Source organism: Lissotriton helveticus, chromosome 7, assembly GCF_964261635.1.
Source record: "Lissotriton helveticus chromosome 7, aLisHel1.1, whole genome shotgun sequence".
NCBI classification, from domain to species: Eukaryota; Metazoa; Chordata; class Amphibia; order Caudata; family Salamandridae; genus Lissotriton; species Lissotriton helveticus.
The window spans coordinates 690594299-690616206 of NC_136068.1; the positions used below are offsets into that span (position 1 = coordinate 690594299).

The 21908-nt window shown below is 42.7% G+C and overlaps 1 protein-coding gene across 2 annotated transcripts in view; it reads left to right on the forward strand.

Annotated features, from left to right (window-relative positions):
* CREBRF (CREB3 regulatory factor) overlaps window positions 1–21908 on the forward strand; it is a 262024-nt gene that overhangs the window by 4979 nt on the left and 235137 nt on the right. Inside the window, exon 1 of one of the 2 annotated variants that reach the window (XM_078653015.1) lies at window positions 1520–1592. The exons of the other annotated variant lie outside the window; for it this stretch is intronic. Within the exon in view, the coding sequence (XP_078509141.1) occupies window positions 1580–1592 (13 nt within the window). The 5' untranslated portion in view covers window positions 1520–1579. Of the gene's footprint in view, window positions 1–1519; window positions 1593–21908 lie in introns of those variants that run through there. 2 annotated transcript variants of the gene reach the window in all.

Consider the following 21908-nt stretch of genomic DNA (forward strand, 5'->3'; position numbering starts at 1 on the left):
TCATACTCTGGGTGTTATCCCATGTGAACGAGCGTTGAATAAGCGGGAGGACATTTAATCTCAGGCTACATAAGTTTTGTAATATTGCTTTCATTACTAGAATCAGTGTCAGGTTGACTTATGACGCATTATTTAAATGCAAATGCTTTGATTACATTCTCAGTGTTACCCAAATTGTAGGCCGTGACGCATATTTGTTTGTTTGTTTCTTTACAAAAAATGGATTTTGTTGTAGGTGGAAGTGCCCTATACATCAATTATTTGTACCACATCATGCCAGAGGATACTGCATTGAGTACAGTCGGGAGGTTAGCTGTAATATAAATGCACTGATTTTCTTTTCAGAGCCACCCCCGTAGACCTTTTGTTTTGTGGCCCACTTTTCAATAAAGACTTAACTATTGAGCAGACTAGGTATATGCCTACACATTCTGCAGCTTTACAACAGTTTACCCAGTTCACTGATCCCTTGCAGTTAATTACCTGCTTAAAATCTTATTTGCAGTAGCATTAATAGTAGACAGGTCCTCAAGAAAGCACTAGGTGTACATTTACCTTTAGATGATGAAACATGTTGACCGACTAATTATTTACGAACAGCTATCTGTTGAAACTGTTCCTATGCACTGTTTTTAAACTTGACCGTATCAGACAATAATAAATTTGGGGTCTGATTACGCATCAATTTTAAGAATTCACATCACTTATTGCACTGCACTTTCCCATACACTTTATAAAAACATTTGCTCACATCTGTATTTACACCTTAAAACATCATTGGGCTCCTCCATCATTAGGGTGGAGTTGAAGCCCTATTAAAGGAGACCCAGATGATGAAGCATGTCACCTGGAATGGTGAGTGATGGGAATCCATGCAATTTTTGTATATTTCACTAGAGTCTTGGATTGTTAGAGTATTTGTGTTCCTTATCATTAGACCTCGGGATATTTTTTGTGTTTTTGTACGTTTCTAATGGGGCTGTGTATCCTGCTGAGTCTCTAAATATTGGCCTCTGACCCTACCCAAAGTATAGTGTGTTACATACTAGGTATATGCCTAAACATTCTGCAGCTTTACAACAGTTTACCCAGTTCACTGATCCCATGCAGTTAATTACCTGCTTAAAATCTTATTTGTATAAATATGTTTCCCATTAATTTCTGGCATGCATCTGCTTTCCCTAATCCAAACTGGGTATAATATACTCAATCATTACTATAAGAAGTTAGAGAAAGTCCCATAGCCCCATCTCACTTTTGATAGGAAATTCCACCAAACACGGACATAGCAAGATTTTGGAACACATTTCCACGCTTGCTTTACCACTTCCACTTTAGAATTTACACCTACGCCTAGATTCAGCTTATTGCATTTCAGTTAAATGACTGCTGCCTAGGACCCTTGTCTTAGTGCGCCTACAAGCAACTTTATTTACGAATGTGGACCAACTTCTGGTCTAGCTGCATTCCTGCATTCCTCTTTATGCAGAACTGAATTCGTGAATCACCTTTCGTTTTTGTATGCAGTTTCGTTTTTTCAGTGCATACATTTGACTTCTGCATAGAAAATATTTGGTGGATGCATACCAGAGGTAAAGAAGCCTCTATGTTGTGAACGTGCAAAACCTCAATCTCATTATATTTATCTTATCAGCTTAAAAATTGTATATAAAATATTCACCGCCTCAGTCAAGTGAGGACCATACCCCCAGACAGTATGAGAACCTTCTTTTGTGGCTATATATAAGTGCAATTACTTTGTGCCCCCGATCTCAAATGTAGCAAATCTGTATCATTCTTTACATATAAGGTGGGACATAAGATTTTATTCCTTTTCACCCTCTTGCCATTTTGGAAAATGTTACTCTTGAGAAGAGAGACACCGATGGTTGGAGAGGTACTGTAGAACCGTTTGTTCTCTTTTGGAAAGATGCACCAACATGGTAAGCAAAATGCATTCTTGTATATTGATAGGCGGTCTTAAAAAAAAAAAGGTTGACCCAATTACCTGCTTCTAGAAAGTTATGAAGTACACGTTGCCGTGAAAACCTTTAATTTCAGTGACTGTTTAAAAAGAAAATGTGATGTAGCAGGTCCCGTCAAAGTTGGTTTTATGGGGAGAAGTCCTAGAATGCCAGGATAAATATTTGGAAATGCCTCTAGTTTACTTTTGGGGTGTCTACATATTTTCATGACAAATGCAAGTCAAGAGGGAGATACCTTTTGGAACTCCCTAGGTTATTTGGGAGAATTTTGAATCCTGACTGTTTTGGAAGTTTTTTTTTTTTAACGTTAAAAATAGCAAAGCACTTGTCTCCTTTACATTTTGTTGTATCGACAGTAAAACTGCTTATATGTTGTTTTGTGATTTGTATGGATTTACCAAAATCCTTTGAACAAAAATTCAAGTATTAAACTACATTGAATTTCTTGCCTTTGTAATTGCGTGAAAAGTGCAACCATACATTTCATATAAATCATAAATGAGAAAGGAAAGAGAATCAAAGCTGTTATAGAATGTTTTTCAGAACAATTGACTATGCTTGACTCCAAGAGTTAAATAGTTGACACTGAAACTGTATTGTCTAAAATTAGTGCTGTTTATATTTTTGTTGTGTGAAGAGCTAACCGATGACCCGGTAGACCGCATTTTACATGCTCCTCATCACCACATATTTTTTCTAAACTTTAGCTGTAAAATTGGCCCTAATGCATGCATAGAATGCTTAGTGCTGCAGTTTCACTTTAAATGTTTGAGAATACAGCTTGTTAAGTCACTGAGGTGTGAGTGGGACATGGTTGTGAGTGTTCAATTATCAGTTACTGCCTCATGTAGTGTTAAAAAGAAATGCTGAATGTATTGCAGCATTAATAATAGCCTTATTCCAGTATAAGCTTAGATAAACAATCTTGAAGAAACCTTCCAATTTCGAGCTAGCTTGTGTACTTTAGAGATTACTTAGTTTCTCTTGCTGTAGATCACATATTTCTGTGTTGATTAATATTGTGTGAAGTAGCTTCAAGCAATCCATTATTATTGTGGTAATTACCTCTGTTGTACCACAACTTTTTAATGTTTGTCATTTCTTTAGTGACTTATTTGATTAGAAGGTGGTTTATCCAGTGTCGAATTTGTGTATAATGGAACATTTCAGACTCCTAGATTAAAGTCCAGATTTCACCGATAGAATTCTTTAATCTCCCCCACCCCGGAGAATTAGTCTAAAGGTGTTGGACATCTGCCCTTGTATCATGCTGCAAATGGCCCTGGTTCCAATGCCAGTTTAAACACGTGATTAAAATGAATGTGAGTGTAAGGAGATGGGAACGTTGTTGGTTGTAAGCAGAAATTTATGCATGACCATGTTTTAAAGCACGGTACTGGTAGATCTGTTGATTTATGTTTTCTGGTTTTCCAGAGGAGGTCCCATATTATTCCTCCCAGTAGTACAATGTCCCACCCCCCTCTGCAATTGTCTGTGGATTTACCAAGGTTATCAAAAAGCTCTCCTATTGTATATTTGGAGTGTAAGGTGATGGATTTCACCTCAAGGATGCTTTTTTTTTTTTTACAATTAAAGAGCTAGGATTCATCCTGTTTTTTTTTTTTGGGGGGGGCCCTTCAAGGTAAAAACCAAGAATTTATGAACAAACACCCTGTTGTGTTTTGTGTTGGGTGATGCATAAAAAGCAGGGTTATTGGTTGTGTTGGAGCCTCATTTCCTCTAACTTCATCAGGCGAGTTTCCTGAAGTTTCTCTTATGCCCCTCCTGTACTCCTTTCCTACCACCGTGAAGTTGAACCTTTCCTATATAACTCCCTTCCATCTTCGGATGGGTGGTTTTATTAGTTTGCTTATGGTTTGTGCGTTTTAATTGTAATAAGGACATTTCAGACTTTTTTGTTGCAATGGTTTTCATTTGACCATTAACAGTGGAGACTTTCCTCAGGAGCCAGTTTGAGGGATTATCTCTGTAGTCTTCCTCCACTTTACATAGGTTTGTCTTTAGCTGGTCCCATTAAAAACGCCATATTCTGCTGGTGTTGCGCATTAACCCAACACATGTACCTCAAAAAAGTGCCTTAAATTAATCTCCTCCCAAATAAATCGCCAGATTTTCGATATCTAAGTGGGACTGTTTACCCTTTTTATAATCAGGCAGACCGTTTTCATCATTATATCTGATAGTGCAAGTAACAGCTTCCTCATGCTTCATGCCAGGCCTGTCCCCTCCAACTGCTCACTGGAGAGCTAGGCACTGCCTGTCTTCCTCCTCCTGGCTCAGTGAGTCCCATTTCAGCTGTGCTTCATCTAGTCCTGAAGTCTCCATATCGGCCAAAACTCTTGTCGGGACTCACTATCCCTGTTGGTCGGCCTTCCCCTGAAATTTTCCATACACATAACCTCTTTTTGCTATTTAATGAACGCGTACAATAGAGTTCCATTAAAGCATTTGCTGGATGCTGCCGTCTTGTTAAGCATGCAAACTAAGTAACCCCAGAAACATTTTGTCCAAACTACAGTGTCTTTTAAACCAACAGCTGCCTCACGGTCTTGTCTAGCAACAGCTTTCAAGTGAGCTGAGAAAGGTCTTGCAGCTTTCTAGAAATCCTTACTATAGGTTTCTCTGTGTGCTGACAAGGTTATGGGTCCCTTAGCACTGATAGAATGTCATCTTTGGTATGATTAATCTGAATTGTCATCAGATCATCAAAAATAATTTGCCCATCCCAGTCTGCATTCCTCTCTTCTCACGGTACTAAAACAGCGAACTAGCCGTAACTGATACCATCAGATCCATTTTGGAACGAGGAGCTAAGGCTGCCTTGATTCTTTTAAACTTCTGTGCAGCCTTTGAAACAGGCTGTCACTCTACTCTCATTAAACGTGTGTCAGAGCTAGGCATTTGTCGATCCGCTCTTAATTGTTTCGCAGCAATTCTGTCGAATAGATGCAAGTCCATATCTCTGAAACTTTTATGCTTTGGCCCCGTTCTGCTTCCTCAAAGGATGCTCTAGGGTTCCCCACTAAGCCCATATCTTTTTTTAAATTTACATGGCCCATCTGTGTGGATCCCATCCTCTCATTTGGCCATGACGTTTTCTCCTTCGCAGATAATACACAACGTATTGTCTCAATCTGTAGCAATTAGCCAGAACTGCCTCAAACTGAAAGGGGGGCAAACAGAGGTCCTCCTTTTTTTGCCCATCTCTACCCACTTGGTCACCAGGATGGTGGCCTGATGCACTTGCGTAAACTCCTGCATTAAAGAATTGGGTATTTGGTTTCACTAGCAACTCTCCTTCTCAACGGGATTCTCCTAAGTGGCTGCCACCTACCATGCCTTTCTCATGGTATTCAGAAAGAAGTCTTAGTTCTTTTTCTGGTCTCTGTTCACAAAAGGGTTGTGCAAGCATTGATAACTTCTAGGTTAAATTATAAGAATGCCCTGTATCTTTGTTGTCCGAAATATCTTAACAGGCTTCAGGTAAGCTAGAATGCACTCTCCAGACTTCACCTGAACATCCCACACTGTTTCTCCATCTCGGGTCCCCTGGCCCCTCTTCACTGGTAACCATTTCCAAGTGCATTCTGTTAAAAGCCCTCCACCTGCTGCACCGTGCCCTCCATAACAAAGGCCTGCAGTATCTCTACAGTCTTACTGTATCTTATATACTGGATAGGAATCTTTTGTTCTTGGAGCGCCAGACATGATGGTCATGTTTCAAGTTATCCTGCTCCTTTTCTCTGGCACACTCTTTTGGGCGTGGGAACCCCTACATTTGTACACCCCGAAAAGGACACTTTAACATTACACCCCAACCTCAATTTCATGAGGCTATGTTTCCAAAATAGGGCACCATACAGTATGTCAACAATATAATCATGTAAGGACAGACTCAATCATTGAGTACTAGTGCAGGAGTATACATTTCATACATTTATTTAAAAAAAATCAAAAGCAGCGGTACAGAAATAGCAAATGCATGAAGCTATTGCCCTGAAGGCTTGTCAGCTAATAGAGCAATATAGGATAAGGTGCAAAATCACCAAAATGATAATCCCCAAATGTGCAGCAAAATCAATAACAAATCGGGAAGCATCCCCAGTAGCATCGGAAAGTCTTTAGGAATGCTCTGGTTCACCTGCAAAATCTGGGGTTTATATTCAGTTTTCTTTCATAGAAAGGCATTAATTTCTGCAAAATCATCATGGTATGAGCAAAAGTTTAACACTTTAAGTAAATCGGAGCACAGTTCTATTAAACGTCGAAGTACTGTCCACTGCATTAATATATTAATTATGCCCACTGTGTGCTAATGCTAACCTTAGATGGCAGGATAAACTACTTAAAAGAACCAACAGCAAACTACTGTGAACAATTGCAGTACTGTGCTAGCTGAAGGGCCTTTGGAAGTTTTCTTCGAACACAGTAAGAATAACGTCAGTGGAAATAAACAAACATGGCTGTACTTGACTGTGGGTTGTTGAAAGCTGTGAAGAGGAAGAGTGTGCAAATGAGGAAATGGAGTGGCAAGGTGTAGGAACATATACATAAATCAGTAACCATCATATGGATGGCAGTCTGAACTGGGAAGCAGACTATAGGGGTAGGAGGGAATAGAGAGCTGAACAAGAGAGAAGAAAGAAGAGGACAGACTTTTGATCCACTTGAAGACCATGTATAAACTGAAAGTGGAAAGAGAAGGGTAGCCTATGAAAAAATAATAGAGAAGAGAGACCAGCAGTGGAGGAACGTTTACAGAGAAATGTTATGTCAGGATTAAAGAGAGAATTTAGAGGTATGTAAGAATAGGCAGAAAGAGATATCAGCAGGAAGGAACAATGGTCGTATTCTTTTCTCTATTGGTTGTGTGGAAAATTTAAAGTGGTCAAATCTTGTCAAAATTGATGCTAAAGTTACAGGACTTAAGGATAGTAAATACGTGGGGGAGGGGGAGTAAGACCAGTTGAAAACAATAGAAAAGTTAGAAGGGGCTTAAAGAGAGAACGTTACAGAGAAGTAAATCATTGTATTTTCAAACTTAAGCCAAGTAAATGAGAAGACCTCCTGGAATCAATTGCAAAGAGACGGGAGGAGGAGATATTGTGGAGAATGGTTGGAAGTGCAAAAGCAGATATATACCTGGGAATCCTTGGTCTAGAGGTGGTAAACAAATCAAGAGATGATCATGATTCCAGGGAGATGAGAGGTGTAGATGAGGAAAAGAAGGAGCCAAGGACCAACCCCTGTCACACCCCATAGTGAATAAAACAGTAGGCAGACGGATTAGCCCAAGGGATTGAATAGCAGTGATTGGAATGCTAGGAAGAGAACCAGGGAAGAGATGTGCTACAGATACCGAAACATGACAAGCTGAAGAGAAGTATACAGCGGCCACCTTATGAAACAAACAAACAAATGAGAAAGAAGGATAATTTACAGTAGCGAGCAGGCTGAGGTGATGAGAGACCGCAAGAAGCACATCTAGTGTTGTATGAACTGGACCATAGCCGAGTTGAAAAGAAGGAAGCAGGGATTGTTTTTTTAAACATTTATTTTAGCTAAGCACACAGGACCAAGTACTTGTGATATTGCATCACCAATTTAGCTTATACAAATTTTTAATTGTTGCATCTGCGCTGCTGCGGAACTTCCTATTGTTGGGCAAAGATGAGTGCCAGACTGCATGTTCAATGTCTTTTTGAGTGCCTTAAGTCCACTAGTGACCAACAGCCACTTGCATTCATAAGCCAGACCTACTGGCATTGCCAGTGCTTGTTCTTAGCTGTACCTTGCTGCAAACAGGCGGCACTCCAGAGTAGAGGTGAGGGAACCTTTCACAAGAGGGAGCATAATATAAAGACATGGTTTACTTGGTGAATGTGAGGCTCCCTGAGTCCCCAAAGAGGCATGTTGTATGTTACAACTATGCACTAAAAGATTTGTAAGAGCCATCAGGTAGCTGTTGAATCTCATATTGAGTGCCAGTGGTTAAAGAGGTTTTGTCTGATAACACTGTGCCAGAGCACGGTATGTTCTCAATTCTCTGTAAGGATTCCTTTAAAATATGTTTTTCACAGAATTTAGTATCTATGAATAACATCTGATTGCACAGATGTAGTACATAATTCTTGAATGATAACGAGACTTTACATTAAACACTGTGCTGCTTATGTTATTATATAGTCTTTCTGAAATAAATATTTTGCTAATTTGTACATTCCAGAATGTAACGGAGTTTGGCATCCTTTCATTCTTCTGGCCTTTTAGGTTAGTTTTCATTGTGAATGCAATCAGTACCAAATTGAATGAAGTCTTGTGTAGTATGGAGATTCAATGCAGTACATGTGAAAACCAGCTGCAACCTGTTCAGTGCTTGTTAGACGTGGTAATCTGATATTGTGGGCGTTTGTGGCTATACCATTTGTTCCTTACTACTAATACTCCACGTTTTGTTTGTAGTTACTACACAGTCCCTCTACTTTTCTGCATAAGATAGTTCCTCCTCCTCTTCCAGCCTGTATCTTGGCTGCCCCTATGCGGGATACCTTTGAGATGGTCACTGCTAGAGATTGTTTTTATGGTCAGTCTTAACAGCACAGCTGTCGCAGTGTCAAATCAAACTTATCATTCGAAGTAAAGCAAGGACAAACAGTTTTAAGCAGTGTTGGAAGCAAAGTTCATTTGCTTTAGCTCGAGCGAGAACAGCAAGCGACTAACTGCACTTTTCTGCTGGGCTTACAATCAGTAGACTTTTATACATTTCGAGCCATGTTGTAGAACATTGCACAGAAGACAGTTAGCAAACAATATATCATTGTGATCAGGGAGTAGTCAGGAGGTGCATCCAGGGCGCACTGAAACTACCTGCAAGCACAGTCTGAGAAACCCCACAAGCTAATAACACCATGCACCTGGTGTTTGCACGCCATCAACAGCACGTACATGGTCTCCGTCTCTCCACAGACGAAGAGCAAAAGAGCAATGATATAACCTGAACTGCAAATTGGTGTACAACTTCTGCAATTGATAAACACAGTCATCCTCTAAATATATCTACTTCCACAATCTGCGATTTGTAACAATTGTTCTACATTAATATCAGAATCAGTATCTATATGCATTAATTCCATTACTTCTAGGCCTCGCTGAATCTTGGTCCTTGAAACATGACTATTGCTCAGGGTGGGGGTACACAGCCGAATACAGGCTTGGCAACAAATGGGGAGCTTATTCATGCACAGGCAAACAGCCAATAATGTAATGACGATAATCAATATGATCTCTAGTAAAGATGGACTTGGAATTTTATTTAGTGACACTGATGAAGGGGAAGAAGATGCTGAATTAATTGGTCAGCCAGCAGTCTTTCTAGAGCATAGATGGTACTATGGTCTCTGCGGTGTCAAAGGTTCAGGAGGGGGTATATCCCTCTACTGTGAGTCAGTGGTGTATGTAGACGCTGGTTAAAAAAAAAGTACAAACCACCACCAGAATATAGCGAAATTTGGTAATAGGGGTCGTTTTAATGTAATCCATTTGGAGCTCCTCGAAGGGCATCGGTGGAGGGGGAAAATGTCCTTGTGAAATCTTAGTTCCCTTGCCTACATTGTACTGGGCGCACGTCCTACAGCGTTGGCATATTTGCTCAGCCATTCTCCGAATCTTGGCGTTTTCCCAAGACTGCAACATGCAATTGGGCACCCCATCCCGACCTAAATTAGTGGGGCTGTGCATCATCAAAGTCATTGAATATAACAGGGCATAGAGCAAGAGATATATATTTTTTGTCCATAGTCATCCAACAACCCTGAACCTGTGTACCCGTTTTGGCCCAGTTGTCTAGTTCATCCTCTGTAACTAGTTTCTGCATTTCAGCTATTTCTTCAAGGCTGGAGTCTTGCAGCCCCTTTGTCGTGACAAGGAGTGGGCTATAAATGTGAGCACAGTGGGGAGGGAGGCAGTCCTCTTGGTTTGTTTAATCTGAAAACTCATTTCCCCTCCCACATCATCAGTTATTTTCTTATGAGTGCTATATTTTATCACCAACACTTTGGTAGGTAAGGACAGCGGTTTCAGTAATCTTGTTATCAATACCCCATGTTGTATTTGAGCACCGTGTAAAGCAATAAACCCTCTCTGTCCATAATGTACCAACATTGTGAGCAACACCAAAACATATTGACTGTATGAATGTTCACCCTTATCCCCGAGGCCAGTTCAGACTCTGCAAGTACTATCCGCTCCGCTGCCTCGGTCGAGTTCTCCGGTATCTTGCATTTCTCTACTACTGTATTGAGCGTGGTGATAGCATTTGCTGCTGTAGTACTGCCGTTCGGCAATTTAAAAAAGGATCCATCCACGAGAGATCACCATCCCTTATCAGCCAAAGGAACATCTGACAAGTCGATCCGACCTTTTGTTTGCTCTCGTAGTCCTGCACCTCATCCATTCCATCACACTCAACATTACACACTACAGACAACAATGTAGCAGGATTAAGAGTCTTACATTGGTGTAAAGTTACATGTGGGCTAAGAAGACACAATTCATAATGAGTCAGTTGAGCATTGGTAAGATATTGCATCTTTGTTCTATTCTACAATAAATCCACAGAGTGAGGTTTTTAGACGCGTACAGTATGTCCCATAACCAAAGTCTAGGCTTGTTGAAGAAAGACTGCAGCTGCTGCGACCACCCTTAGACACACGGAAATCGACTGAGCTACCTTGTCTAGTGTTGCCGAAAAATAGGCACATGGGTGCTTGTGATCACTCTGCTATTGGGCGAGGATGGATAACGCACAACCATTATTTTTATGTATCTTTCGTGTTCTTTGGGCCATCTCCTTCAGATGCTCAGGAGGGATATGTAATAATCTGTTTAACATGGATCTAGTCATAATGGTCATATTGTCTGAATTGCAGTCCCAACAAATCCCTTCTGCTATACACCTGATGACCGCATTCAGTTTCATCATCAAATCTAGTCCTAAAAGGTTAAAGGCACACTTGTCTAATATTACAAAGTCATGTTTGTCTGTTATAGGACAGATAGTATAGCGCAAGGGCTGGGAGATAGGACTGGGGACTGGCACTTTGGTAAAACCCTCTGGCACATGAACGTTCCCGGAGAGTGGGACCTGGGGCAAGGTCTGTGTAGTCGGTGGCCCCTGTGTCTACTAGAAATGTAACGGGGGATGGTGTTCTCTACTGTCCCTTTCACATATGGGCTGCTTAAATAGAGAGGCAATATACTTTTCACAACCCTGTTGTTGGGCATCATTAGTTCTAATCTTACCCAAGATAATTAGCAAAGCGTGGTTTTTATTGCATTGACACAGTGGTCATTTGGTTGTCGCATGTCTCTCTCTCTCTCTCCTTCTCCCTCTCCCTTTCCCCCTTCCATCCATTTGCAAAACAGCTACTCAAAACTGTCCGTGTCCATCAGTATCCCACTATGTGTCCTGAAAGCCTTTACGTCCTATAACAATAGGCTGACACCTCTTCAGGCTCCTGTTTGCATGCTATATAGCTATGCCAATCCATCTTTTTGCAGGTAGCCAATTTCAAAATATCCTCATGTGTTTCGGTCCCTGGCTTCCTGCCCTCTTCTTTCCGTACCTAGTAGTTCCAATCTATCTCAAATTCTGCACTGTTTTCCTTCCTCAATTGCGACCATAAATTGGCAAGCAAAATGATACTAAACATCTGTTCTTTAACATCCAATATCATGCGAGTGACCCTCCATATGCATTCTGTCTGGGAATACATTTCCTCCGTATTTGTCGTATATCTGGGTACTGAGTGGTAAAAGTGAGTGAGTTCCGTGCGTGAACATGGGACTGGTACATACATAGTTGCATTTGCCACCTCCAAGCCTGGTATTTCTCTCAGTGGCAGGGCGTTACCGGGCATAATGCACAAGTTACTGTTTGTTCTCAATATCTTGGGAGTACCATTGTTCCTTATGCTTTTGTTGTTGCAACACCTGGGCATGGCGCTAGCATTCATCTATTAGATCCAATATCTTGTCTACCAATTTGAAAAATTACGATAGATAGGCCGTCTGGGCCAAGAGGGGTCAATAAGTATCTTTTAACAACCCCTTCGCTGCCAGGCCTTTTCCCCCCTCCTGTGCCACGCCTTTTTTTGGCTATTTGGGGTAGTGCGCGCTGAGGCGCCTGTAACTTTTTGACCACATAAGGTATCCACGCCAAATTTGCGTCCTTTTCTTCCAACATCATGGGGATTCTAAAGGTACTTCGGGTTTGTGGATTACCTTGAAGGGGGTCCAAGAAATCAGCCAAAATACAGCAACATTTTGGTTTTTTTAGTGAAAAATGGCCTACAAATGAAAGCCTCTGGGTTTTTCCCCTGCAAATGTTATAAAAAAAGGGTTTGTGGGGCTGAAATCACCATTTCCCCAGCTTTTAGGAAATGACAGTATTTTGTCAGAAAACCAAAAATTTTTACACAGTTTTGGCATTTTTCTGGGACATAGCCTATTTTTGCTATTTCTAGTGTTTTCAACCTCTTTCCAGTTAATGGTAAAAATGAGTATGAAAGCAATAATGGATCCTGGAAAGCTATACATTTTAGAAAAGTAGACACAATTCTAAATTCAGAAAGGGGTCATTTTTATAGATCCTTCAAGGTTTCTTTATAGAAACTAACAGTTAAATATTGGAAAAATTGAAAATTAGTTGGAAAAAACAGCCTTTTGTGTTAAGCTTTTCACCTGTAACTTCTTGTAAATATGACAGCTCTTTGAAAGCAATATACCGTTACATCCGCTTGACCTTCCTGGTTGTGGGGATATGTAGGACTTGTAGGTTCACCAAGAACCAGATGAACCCAGAATCAAAAACTGAGTTGCAATTTGCAGTGGCTTTATATTATGTACTGGGTATATAGCAATTATTGTGTGAAAATGTACACATGGAAAAATTGGTATGAAAGACACCTATGTATTCTGAAATGGGTACAAATTATAGAGTTTAGAAACAGTACATGTTTGCACATTTTCAAAATTGGGAGTACTCATACTAGCATGAGAATTATTGGTAATTTTTCAAAATGACTTTTTTTTTACACAATGTCTTTCATTTGGAAGGCAGAAATGCATCAACACTCAATAGGTAATAACAGTTGCTTTACAAATCTGAATTACTCTGAGTCTCCCTATAAAAATGGTACCTCACTTGTGTGGGTAGGCATAGTGTCCACGACCGGAAAGGGCTCAAAACCCAACGTGAACACACCACATTTTCACAATGAAAATTTACCCTTTTTTGGCGAAGTGTGTAGCTGTTGTTTTTTAACCCTAGCTCTGCCGGCACCAAGGGAAACCTAGCAAACCTATACATTTCTGAAAACTAGACACCCAGGGGAATCCAGGATGGGGTGACTTGACTGCCTGCCACCAGGTTCTGTTACCCAGAATCCCTTGCAAACCTAAAAAAGTGTCAAAAAAGCCACATTTTCCCCACATTTCTGTGGTGGAAAGTGTTGGAATCTGCGTGGATCCACACATTTCTACCCACCCTACGTTCCCCAAAGTCTTAAGAGAAGAATGGTACCTCACTTGTGTGGGTCGGCCTAGTGCCTGCGACGGGAAACTGCGCAAAACGAACGTGGTTACACCTCAATTTCGCTGTGAAAAATGACCCCTTTTTTTGCAAAATACCTAGCTGTAGTTTTGTAACCCTAGCTCTGCTGGCACCTAGGGAAACCTAGCAAACCTATACATGTTTGAAAACTAGACACCCAGGAGAATCCAGGATGGGGTGACTTGACTGCCTCCCACCAGGTTCTGTTACCCAGAAACCCTTGCAAACCTAAAAAATTGTCCATAAAAACACATTTTCCCCACATTTTGTGGTGGAAAGTTCTGCAATTTCATGTATCCACAAATGTCCTTCCACCCGTGTTCCCCAAAGTCTTCTGAGAAAAATGGTACCTCACATGTGTGGGTTGGCCTAGTGTCTGCAACAGGAAACGGCACAAAACGCAACGTTGTCACACCTCAATTTCGCAGTGAAAAGGGACCCTTATTTTGCAAGGTTGCTAGCTGTAGTTTTTTAACCCTAGCTCTGCCGGCACCTAAGGAAACCTACCAAACCACACATTTCTGGAAAATAGACACCAGGGGGCTTTCAAGGAGGTATGGCTTGCGTGGATCTCCCAGCGGTTCCTTACCCAGAATCCCTTGCAAACCTCAATTTTAGCTGCAAAAATCTGTTTTTCACACATTTTTGTGTGGGAAAGTGTGGCATCACCGGGCTCACACAAATTTCCTACCACACTGCGTTCCCCCTGGTCTCCCAATAAAAATGGTGCCTCACTTGTGTGGGAGGCGCAAATGCCTGCGACAGGCAAGGGCCCAAAACATAGTAAGGCAACATCAAAATTGCCTATCTCAAAACCACCTGCTTTTGCAAGGGGTGGGGGTCACCTGGGTTTTTTGCCCCGTGCTCGACGGTCATCCAAGGAAACCTACCAAGCCCACACATTTCTGAAAACTAGACACCCGGGGGCTTCCAAACCGGTATGGCTTGCGTGGATCCAAACAGGTATGGCTTGCGTGGATCCCCCAACGTTCCCTTACCCAGAATCCCTTGCAAACCTCAATTTTAGCTGAAAAAAATCATTTTTTCACACATTTTTGTGTTGGACAGTGTGGCAACAACGGGCTCACACAAATTTCCTACCACCCAGCGCTCCCCCAGGTCTCCCGATAAAAAATGGAGCCTCACTTGTGTGTGAGGCCCAAGTACCCGCGACAGGCAAGGGCCCAAAACATTTTTTGATAGGCAATGTTGATGTTGCCTCAAAACGTTTTGTGCTGTAATTTTTGCGGGGGAGGGGCGTGGGGGCATCGGCATGCCCGTTTTGGGCAGCCTCCAGCCTAATTAAAATTTGCCCCAAAAAAATCCCTGGCGACTAGTGAGCTTCCCTCCCCCCCGGGGGTGCAGATTGGGGGCTAATGCTCCCATCTGTCCCTCGGGGGGGGGGCAGAAAGCCCACTAGACGCCAGGGATTTTTTTGAGCAAAATTTCAATTAGGGTGGGGGCTGCCCAAAACGGGCATGCTAATGCCCCCACCCTAAATAAAATTTGCCCAAAAAAATCCCTGGCATCTAGTGGGCTTTTTTCCCCCGGGGGGCAGAAAGACTGTCATGATTGCAGGGGGTGGGGGCATGGCCATGCCCGTTTTGGGCAGCCCCCACCCTTATTTTTACTTTCTAAAAAACAAACTTCAAAAAACAAATCCCTGGTGTTTAGTGGGCTTTCTGCCTTTCCGAAGGGGCAGATTAGGGCCAATGCCCCATCTGCCCCCGAGGGGGGGCAGAAAGACTGTAATCATTGTGGGGGGGTAGAGGCATTGGCATGCCCGTTTTGGGCAGCCCCCACCCTTATTTTAAATGTATTTAAAAACCCTGGTGTCTAGTGGGCTTTTTGCCCCCCCCCCTCCCTCCCGGGGGGACAGATTAAAGACTAAATTATGCCAAATCACATTGGGGGGAGCAAAGGCCCTTGCCCAAGGGGCCGCTCCCCCCTCCCTGGTGTCTAGTGGGTGGATCCCTGCTTGGGGATCGCCCTCCTGTGGCGATCCCCAAGCAGGGATCCACTGGGGAAGGGGAGATTCTCCCCTTTCCAACGATACCTCTCCCGTCTTTCTACGTGCTCAGGGGGCTGAGATAGCCCCCTGAACACGTAGAAAAGGAAACTGAAATGAGCCTCTTGGCTCATTTCAGTTTCGGTTTCACTGAAATGACGTTAGCGCGACGTGCGCGCTGATCGTCATTTCAAGAAACTAGAGGGGGGGGGGGGGCTCGGGAGCTGGGGAAGCTCCCGAGGCTATTTTGGTAAAAAGGGAATCCCTCTGGTGCAGAGGGATTTCCCAGGGGATGTTCCATGACGAGCTGGACTTGTCATGGGCACAGGAGCACTGTGTCCCATGACGAGTCCAGTTCGTCATGGGCACAGAAAGGGTTAAAATTCCTCAGTGTCTTTTGCACCTTGGAGTGGGGATAGTGGAGGGTAGCCCTGACTTGGCGGGAAAGTTACAAACCAGTCCTTACACATATAATATATTTGGTCAAAGACCATTCACAGTAGGTGGTGCTTTATCCTAAAGTTAAAATTGATCGGGAAACTATCACCATAGGCCTTTGAACCTTCTTTCATTATGACATGTTTCATGTGTTCTACCCTTTCCCGTTCTTCTTTGGTCAGCTGAGTATCCGACCTAAGACTTCTTGTTGCATCGTCATCCCTTTCTACCTCCAATAATTGTTGACCAGTAGGTGCAGCTTCCAGGGTCGGGACAGTATGTGAAAGATGTTGCTGCTGCACTGATCCATGAAGGGTGTATGGACGAGGTCAGGCACTATTAGTATATGTTCTATCAGTCTATGTTAACCAAGAATATAGGCCTGTAATTTTTACAATATTTAGACTCTTTACCTTCTTTGGGGATGAGGCAAATATGTGCTTCTGAGAAAGAACCAGAGGAACCACCTAATGTACTTAAGGAATTTATTAGGGAATGTAATTTGGACATTACGAGTTTAGAGAAGTGTTGATAAAATTCTACAGTGAAACCATCCGGTCCCGGAGCTTTGTCTTTTTTAAGGTGTTGAAGAGCTTTTAATAGTTATTGGTGCGTCAGATCTAACTCCAGGGAGGATACGTCCTGCAGGGTATGTTGAGGTTTTTGGATATTAGAGCAAAAGTGCAGTAGGGAGTGATCAGAGGGTTGTGTTTCGGAATCGTATAATGATTTGTAAAGGAAAGAATTCATCCAAAATTTCAGTATCTCTAAATTTTAAATCTGATTGATCATCATAGATAGATTCAATATTTAGCTTGTTGTGTTTAACTTTTAAATAATTGGCTAGTATTTTCCCAGCTTTATTTTTACCCCCATAAAATTTTGCGCTGGACTTTAACAAATATAATGAGGCAATCTCCGTTGACTTCTTATTGAATTGCATTTTGGCATTTATGAGAGCTGTGAGACAGTCTTTCGAGTGTGAAGTGTAATAAGAAAACTCCAGTCTTTTAATATCCTGAAGGAGATCCTTAGTGAATTTACAGGAATTTTTTCGTTTCTTTGCAACAAAGCCGATTATTATATCTCTCGCTGAGGCTTTGAATGCCATAAAGTTGATAAGGGCATGGAATGGGTCTGATGAATCTAAAAAAGCTCGTCGAAAAAGGTAGTAAATGAAGCCGTAAACTTTGGATCTAAAAGGAGGGCATTATTAAAACGCCACCTTCAGGGACCTGTAACTTTAGGTAGAATGTCAAGGCCAATTGATTCGGGGGCATGGTCTGACAATAAAATGGGACCAATCTCTGCATTTGTAAGAGTTTGCGAAATGGTATGAGAGACAAATATATAATCAATTCTTGATTGGGTTTGATGGGTTCGGTAATAAAAAGTGTACTCTCTTGTTGTCGGATTACAAAGACGCCAAGCATCCAAGAGTTTATGCTGAGTGACAGCATGAACAAAAGACTTATGGGATTTGTTGGGAACGAAGGAGACTCTAGAAATTCTGTCAATAAACAGGTCGAAAGTCTGATTACAATCACCAGCTAAAATTAAATTGTCTTCCTTGCAGTGATTTGCTTGGCCAGTGTGGGCCAAAAAGAGGGTTCGCCACATGTAGGGGCATAGACATTTAGAAGAGAGACTGAAACACCCTTCAAAGACAATTTAACATTCAGCCATATGCCATCAATTCTTGGGACACAAGTGAAAACGAAAGGGATTTACGGCAAAGTATCATTACTCCATTCTGACTGCCATCACCTGGGGGAAAAGAAAACTTTCCCCACCCAACTTTTTTTAAACTTTAACGACTCAACGTCCGAGATGTGAGTTTCTTGCAAGAATACAATATCTGCACCTAATTTGGCTAAATGAGTCAGGATTCTTTGCCTTTTGATGGGAGAATTTAGTCCCTTAACGTTCCATGTGATCAATTTTAATGACATAAGTAATTAAAAACAAAATAAACTATAAATGTGAAACGGAAGTCCAATTCATAGTACCAGCAACATAGAACGTGAAAGAAGGAAAGAAGAAGATAAATGATTGATTCGATGACAGAGTAAAGAAAAACAAACAGATCAAATAGCTAAAGCGAAGAATGGTAGTTGAATACAAGAATAAGAAAAAGGAAAAACCAGGTAGAAATGTAGTAAGAGAGTGAAGAAATAAAAATATTTATAGTTGTAATGACATATAGTGGTAAATGTGAAAAGCATACAAAAAAAATGAAAAAACAAGCGACACCGGCAAAAGAAAAAATGCGAACGAACAAAGCAAGACAAAAAACGAGTAACATTTTGTATTCAAAATAGGGGGATGATGGGGCTTTTTCCACTTGTAAGGAAAAAGGGAGGTCTAGCATAAACCGGAACCCCTGTCAAGATATCAACCAAGTGGTGTTATGCTGTTCCTCAACCAGGGAGAAGAAAGGAATAGGGGGAGTCAAAACGGAAGGCAAGGACCCACTTGGTTACTTAACACAATGCGAGAAGCATGTTGACCTCCACTACTTAGCAACGGACACACTAATAGGAAACATTACATCCTCATGAGTGCTGTGCTCACTGTTTTTAATTAGGACAGGAGACCCCCAGAATAAAATAATCAACGCAAGGTACTCCCAGCCTTATCTTATTTCACCTACACATCTACACATTTCTGGACCCACACCCGCACCTCACCATGTGGCTGTTGGATAAAAGATCTCCGATAAAGTGCTCCTTTTTAGGTGAGCTCGTTGAGTATTGCACCGCCGACCCAACGAGGAGTAGCCCATATGATGAAGCATGACACCTGAGCGGGTGTGTGAGGGCATTAAAAGCCAACAAATGGATTCCCAACTATAGAACTTACTTGAACCAAGTGGGTCCTTGCCTTCCGTTTTGACCCTATTCCTTTCTTCTCCCTGGTTGAGGAACAGCATAACACCACTTGGTTGACAACGGATAACATACCTAAGAAAATGCAGGAAGATAACATACCTACAAAAAGAAGACTCAGAGATACACGGGAGGGGGGGATGTAACCACATGGAATAGGCAACACAACCGGGGTCAGCCAAATGGAGGATCGAGGAGAAACAACGATATAGGGGTAAAAAAATCTGTGAGGACGACAAATAATAAGGATTAAGACAAGTATTAGAACATACAATTGGAACATACATTCGATCAGTCGATAACAGGAATACCATCAATAACATTTAACAACTTGACAAAGTGTAACTTTGTGAGAACAACCAGTATATCAAAAACTAACAAGTAACGGGATAGTATGGAAAAGAAAACCGAATCTGAACAACCTGTGAAGGAAATGAAATTCAAGTGTTAAATGAAGAAGAGGGCCGGAGGAATCCATAAAATCTGTTTTGCAAGAGTTTATGAAGCTTTCCAGACGTGTCGGATCTTCGTACGTCATTGTTCTGTTGTTATAAGTAACTTTGAAGAGACACGGATGAAAAATGCCATATCGGCTCCAATGGAACGTAGATCAGCTCTCATGTTGAGAAAAGCCTTACGCCTATTAGCAGTAGTTTTAGCATAGTCCTGTGTGAAAAATAAAGACCAGTCTGACCATGTAATTTTTGGAAAAGCTTTGACCGCTTAGAGCACTTTCAACAAATCTCTATATTCCAAGAAGTATAAGATGACTCCCCCTGGTCTTTATAAGGGAATAGTGTGAGATGGAACACGCCCCAGCCTGTGAGCTTGTTGAGTGTAGTTCCTTCAGGCATGTGAAGTAATTTAGGGAGAAACGATTTAAAGAAAGTGAGTCTGATCCTTCAAGACCTTCTCCCATGCCGTAGATACGCAAGTTGTTCCGACTGTTGCGATTTTCAAGATCCTCAACCTGTTTCTGAAGTGTAGAGAAATTTACACATGTCTCTTTTAAGGAAGAAACTGTATTCTCGACTGAAGAGACCCTCGTGTCTAGTTGAGACCAATTATCCGTTAAGATTTGCAGCTTGGTCTCGCTGGGGGTGGGCCTCACTGGGAGCTTGTCATCGAGACACTACATTGGACTGCCCCATAACAGCACTAATGGGGGTCCAACATTCGTTAGTTTAGTATATTTCTTCTCGCTGACTGCAAGGTCATGTTTCCTCATACATGTTGTGTGGGATTGTATTGGGGCGACAAGCACTCTGCGTGTTTCCAAGGTGGGAGGTTGGGGACCCATCTAGCAGGGAGGCAGGGTGGGAGGTGTTGGCAGGGGTTCCGATTGTTTCTGGGGTTCGTACGTTATGCTCTAGTCCACTATAGTCCTTCAGCACGTGGTATCCTGCATGACGACACAGTGGGTTCATTCACATGTCCGGTACTGTTAACTCTAGAGATCTGTGATGGATACCCAAACTAAGTGTACAATATGGACGTGGAACGTAAATGGATTGGGGAATAAAATCAAGAGGACACTAGTATTACAACACATTAAGTGACACTCCCCAGATGTGGTCTTCATTCAGGAGATGCACCTGTGTGGAAACAGGTGCAAGGCCCTCGATTGTTTTGGGTATAAACTAGTTGCACATTCAGGGTACACGTCAGGATCCAGGGGGGTGGGCATCCTTTTCCGCGATGCCCTGCCGGCGGTCCTGCTGGGCACGTGGACTGACGATGCAGGCTGCTTTGCCGCGGTGAAGTGGGAGGGCCGCACAGTAGTCTTTTGCGACTGCTATATCCCATTGGGCCTGCACTCAACTGTGCTTCCACGACTGGGCTCATTTCTGGTTGATCTTCCCCAGGGGCTCCTTCTGTTGGGGGGAGACACGAATGCGGTAATGAATGCCGACATGGATCAATCCGGGGCGGGGTCCGGCTACAGGGGGGGAACGAGGCCTAGAGGGCTTTGTCACGGCACTGGGCCTCGTCGCTCTATTTTGAAGAAAATCGGGGCTCAGTGGCCTCCCATGTGACGGTATGGGAGGCATATAAAACGGTGCTAAGGGATCAGGCACAGGCATTGATCGGTGCTCAACGGAAAGAGGAACGCCTGCGGGTTAGTCAACTTGAACAGGACGTACTGCACCTGGAGCAGGATGCCGCTACAGCCCCTTCGGCTGATCTTTGCCACATACTCTCACTCAAACAGCGGGAACTTCGTTCGCTAGCTTAGGCGGAGGCAAGGGCGTGTGCGCTGGCTACACAGCGCCGGCTGTATGACGTGGGGACAAATCTCTCAAGTTGCTAGCCTGGTTGGAGCGGCGAGTTGGGGGGCGCTCGTGGGTGGCGGAGGTTATCGACTAGTCGGGGTCCTTAGTATCCAACAGCATGGCTATAGCGGAGGCGTTCGCGTCTCATTTTGAAAGTGTGCACTCCGGTGTGCACTAGGACCGAGGGGGAATGTACTGAATTCTTACAGGATTTTGCACTGCAATGGTTGTCTCAAAAGCAGAGCGACTGCCTCGATGCGGACCTCACGGGAGAGGAAATCGGTATGGCCCTTAATTCGCTTCAGTCCGGGAAAGCGCCTGGTCCCAACGGGCTCGCGATAGAAATTTATGAGGCAGGCGAATGTCGTTATCAAACCCCTTCTCCAGATGCTCTCAGAAGCCCAGGAGGTGGGTGTGCTCCCCCCCCGATCAGCAGGAAACCACGATAGTGGTCATTTATAAGGCTCGGAAACCGCCGGAACAATGTTCCTTGTACCGTCCCATCTCTCTCAATGTGGAGGCCAAGGTCCTGACAAAGGCCCTGGCGGACAGGCTGCTCTCGGTTCTTCCAGACTTGGTACATGTGGACCAGTCTGGGTTCATGCCCCATAGGAGTACCTGCCACCACTTGCGATGTCTTTTCGGAGTGCTGTACATTACTGAGGATGTGGGAGAGGCACAGGC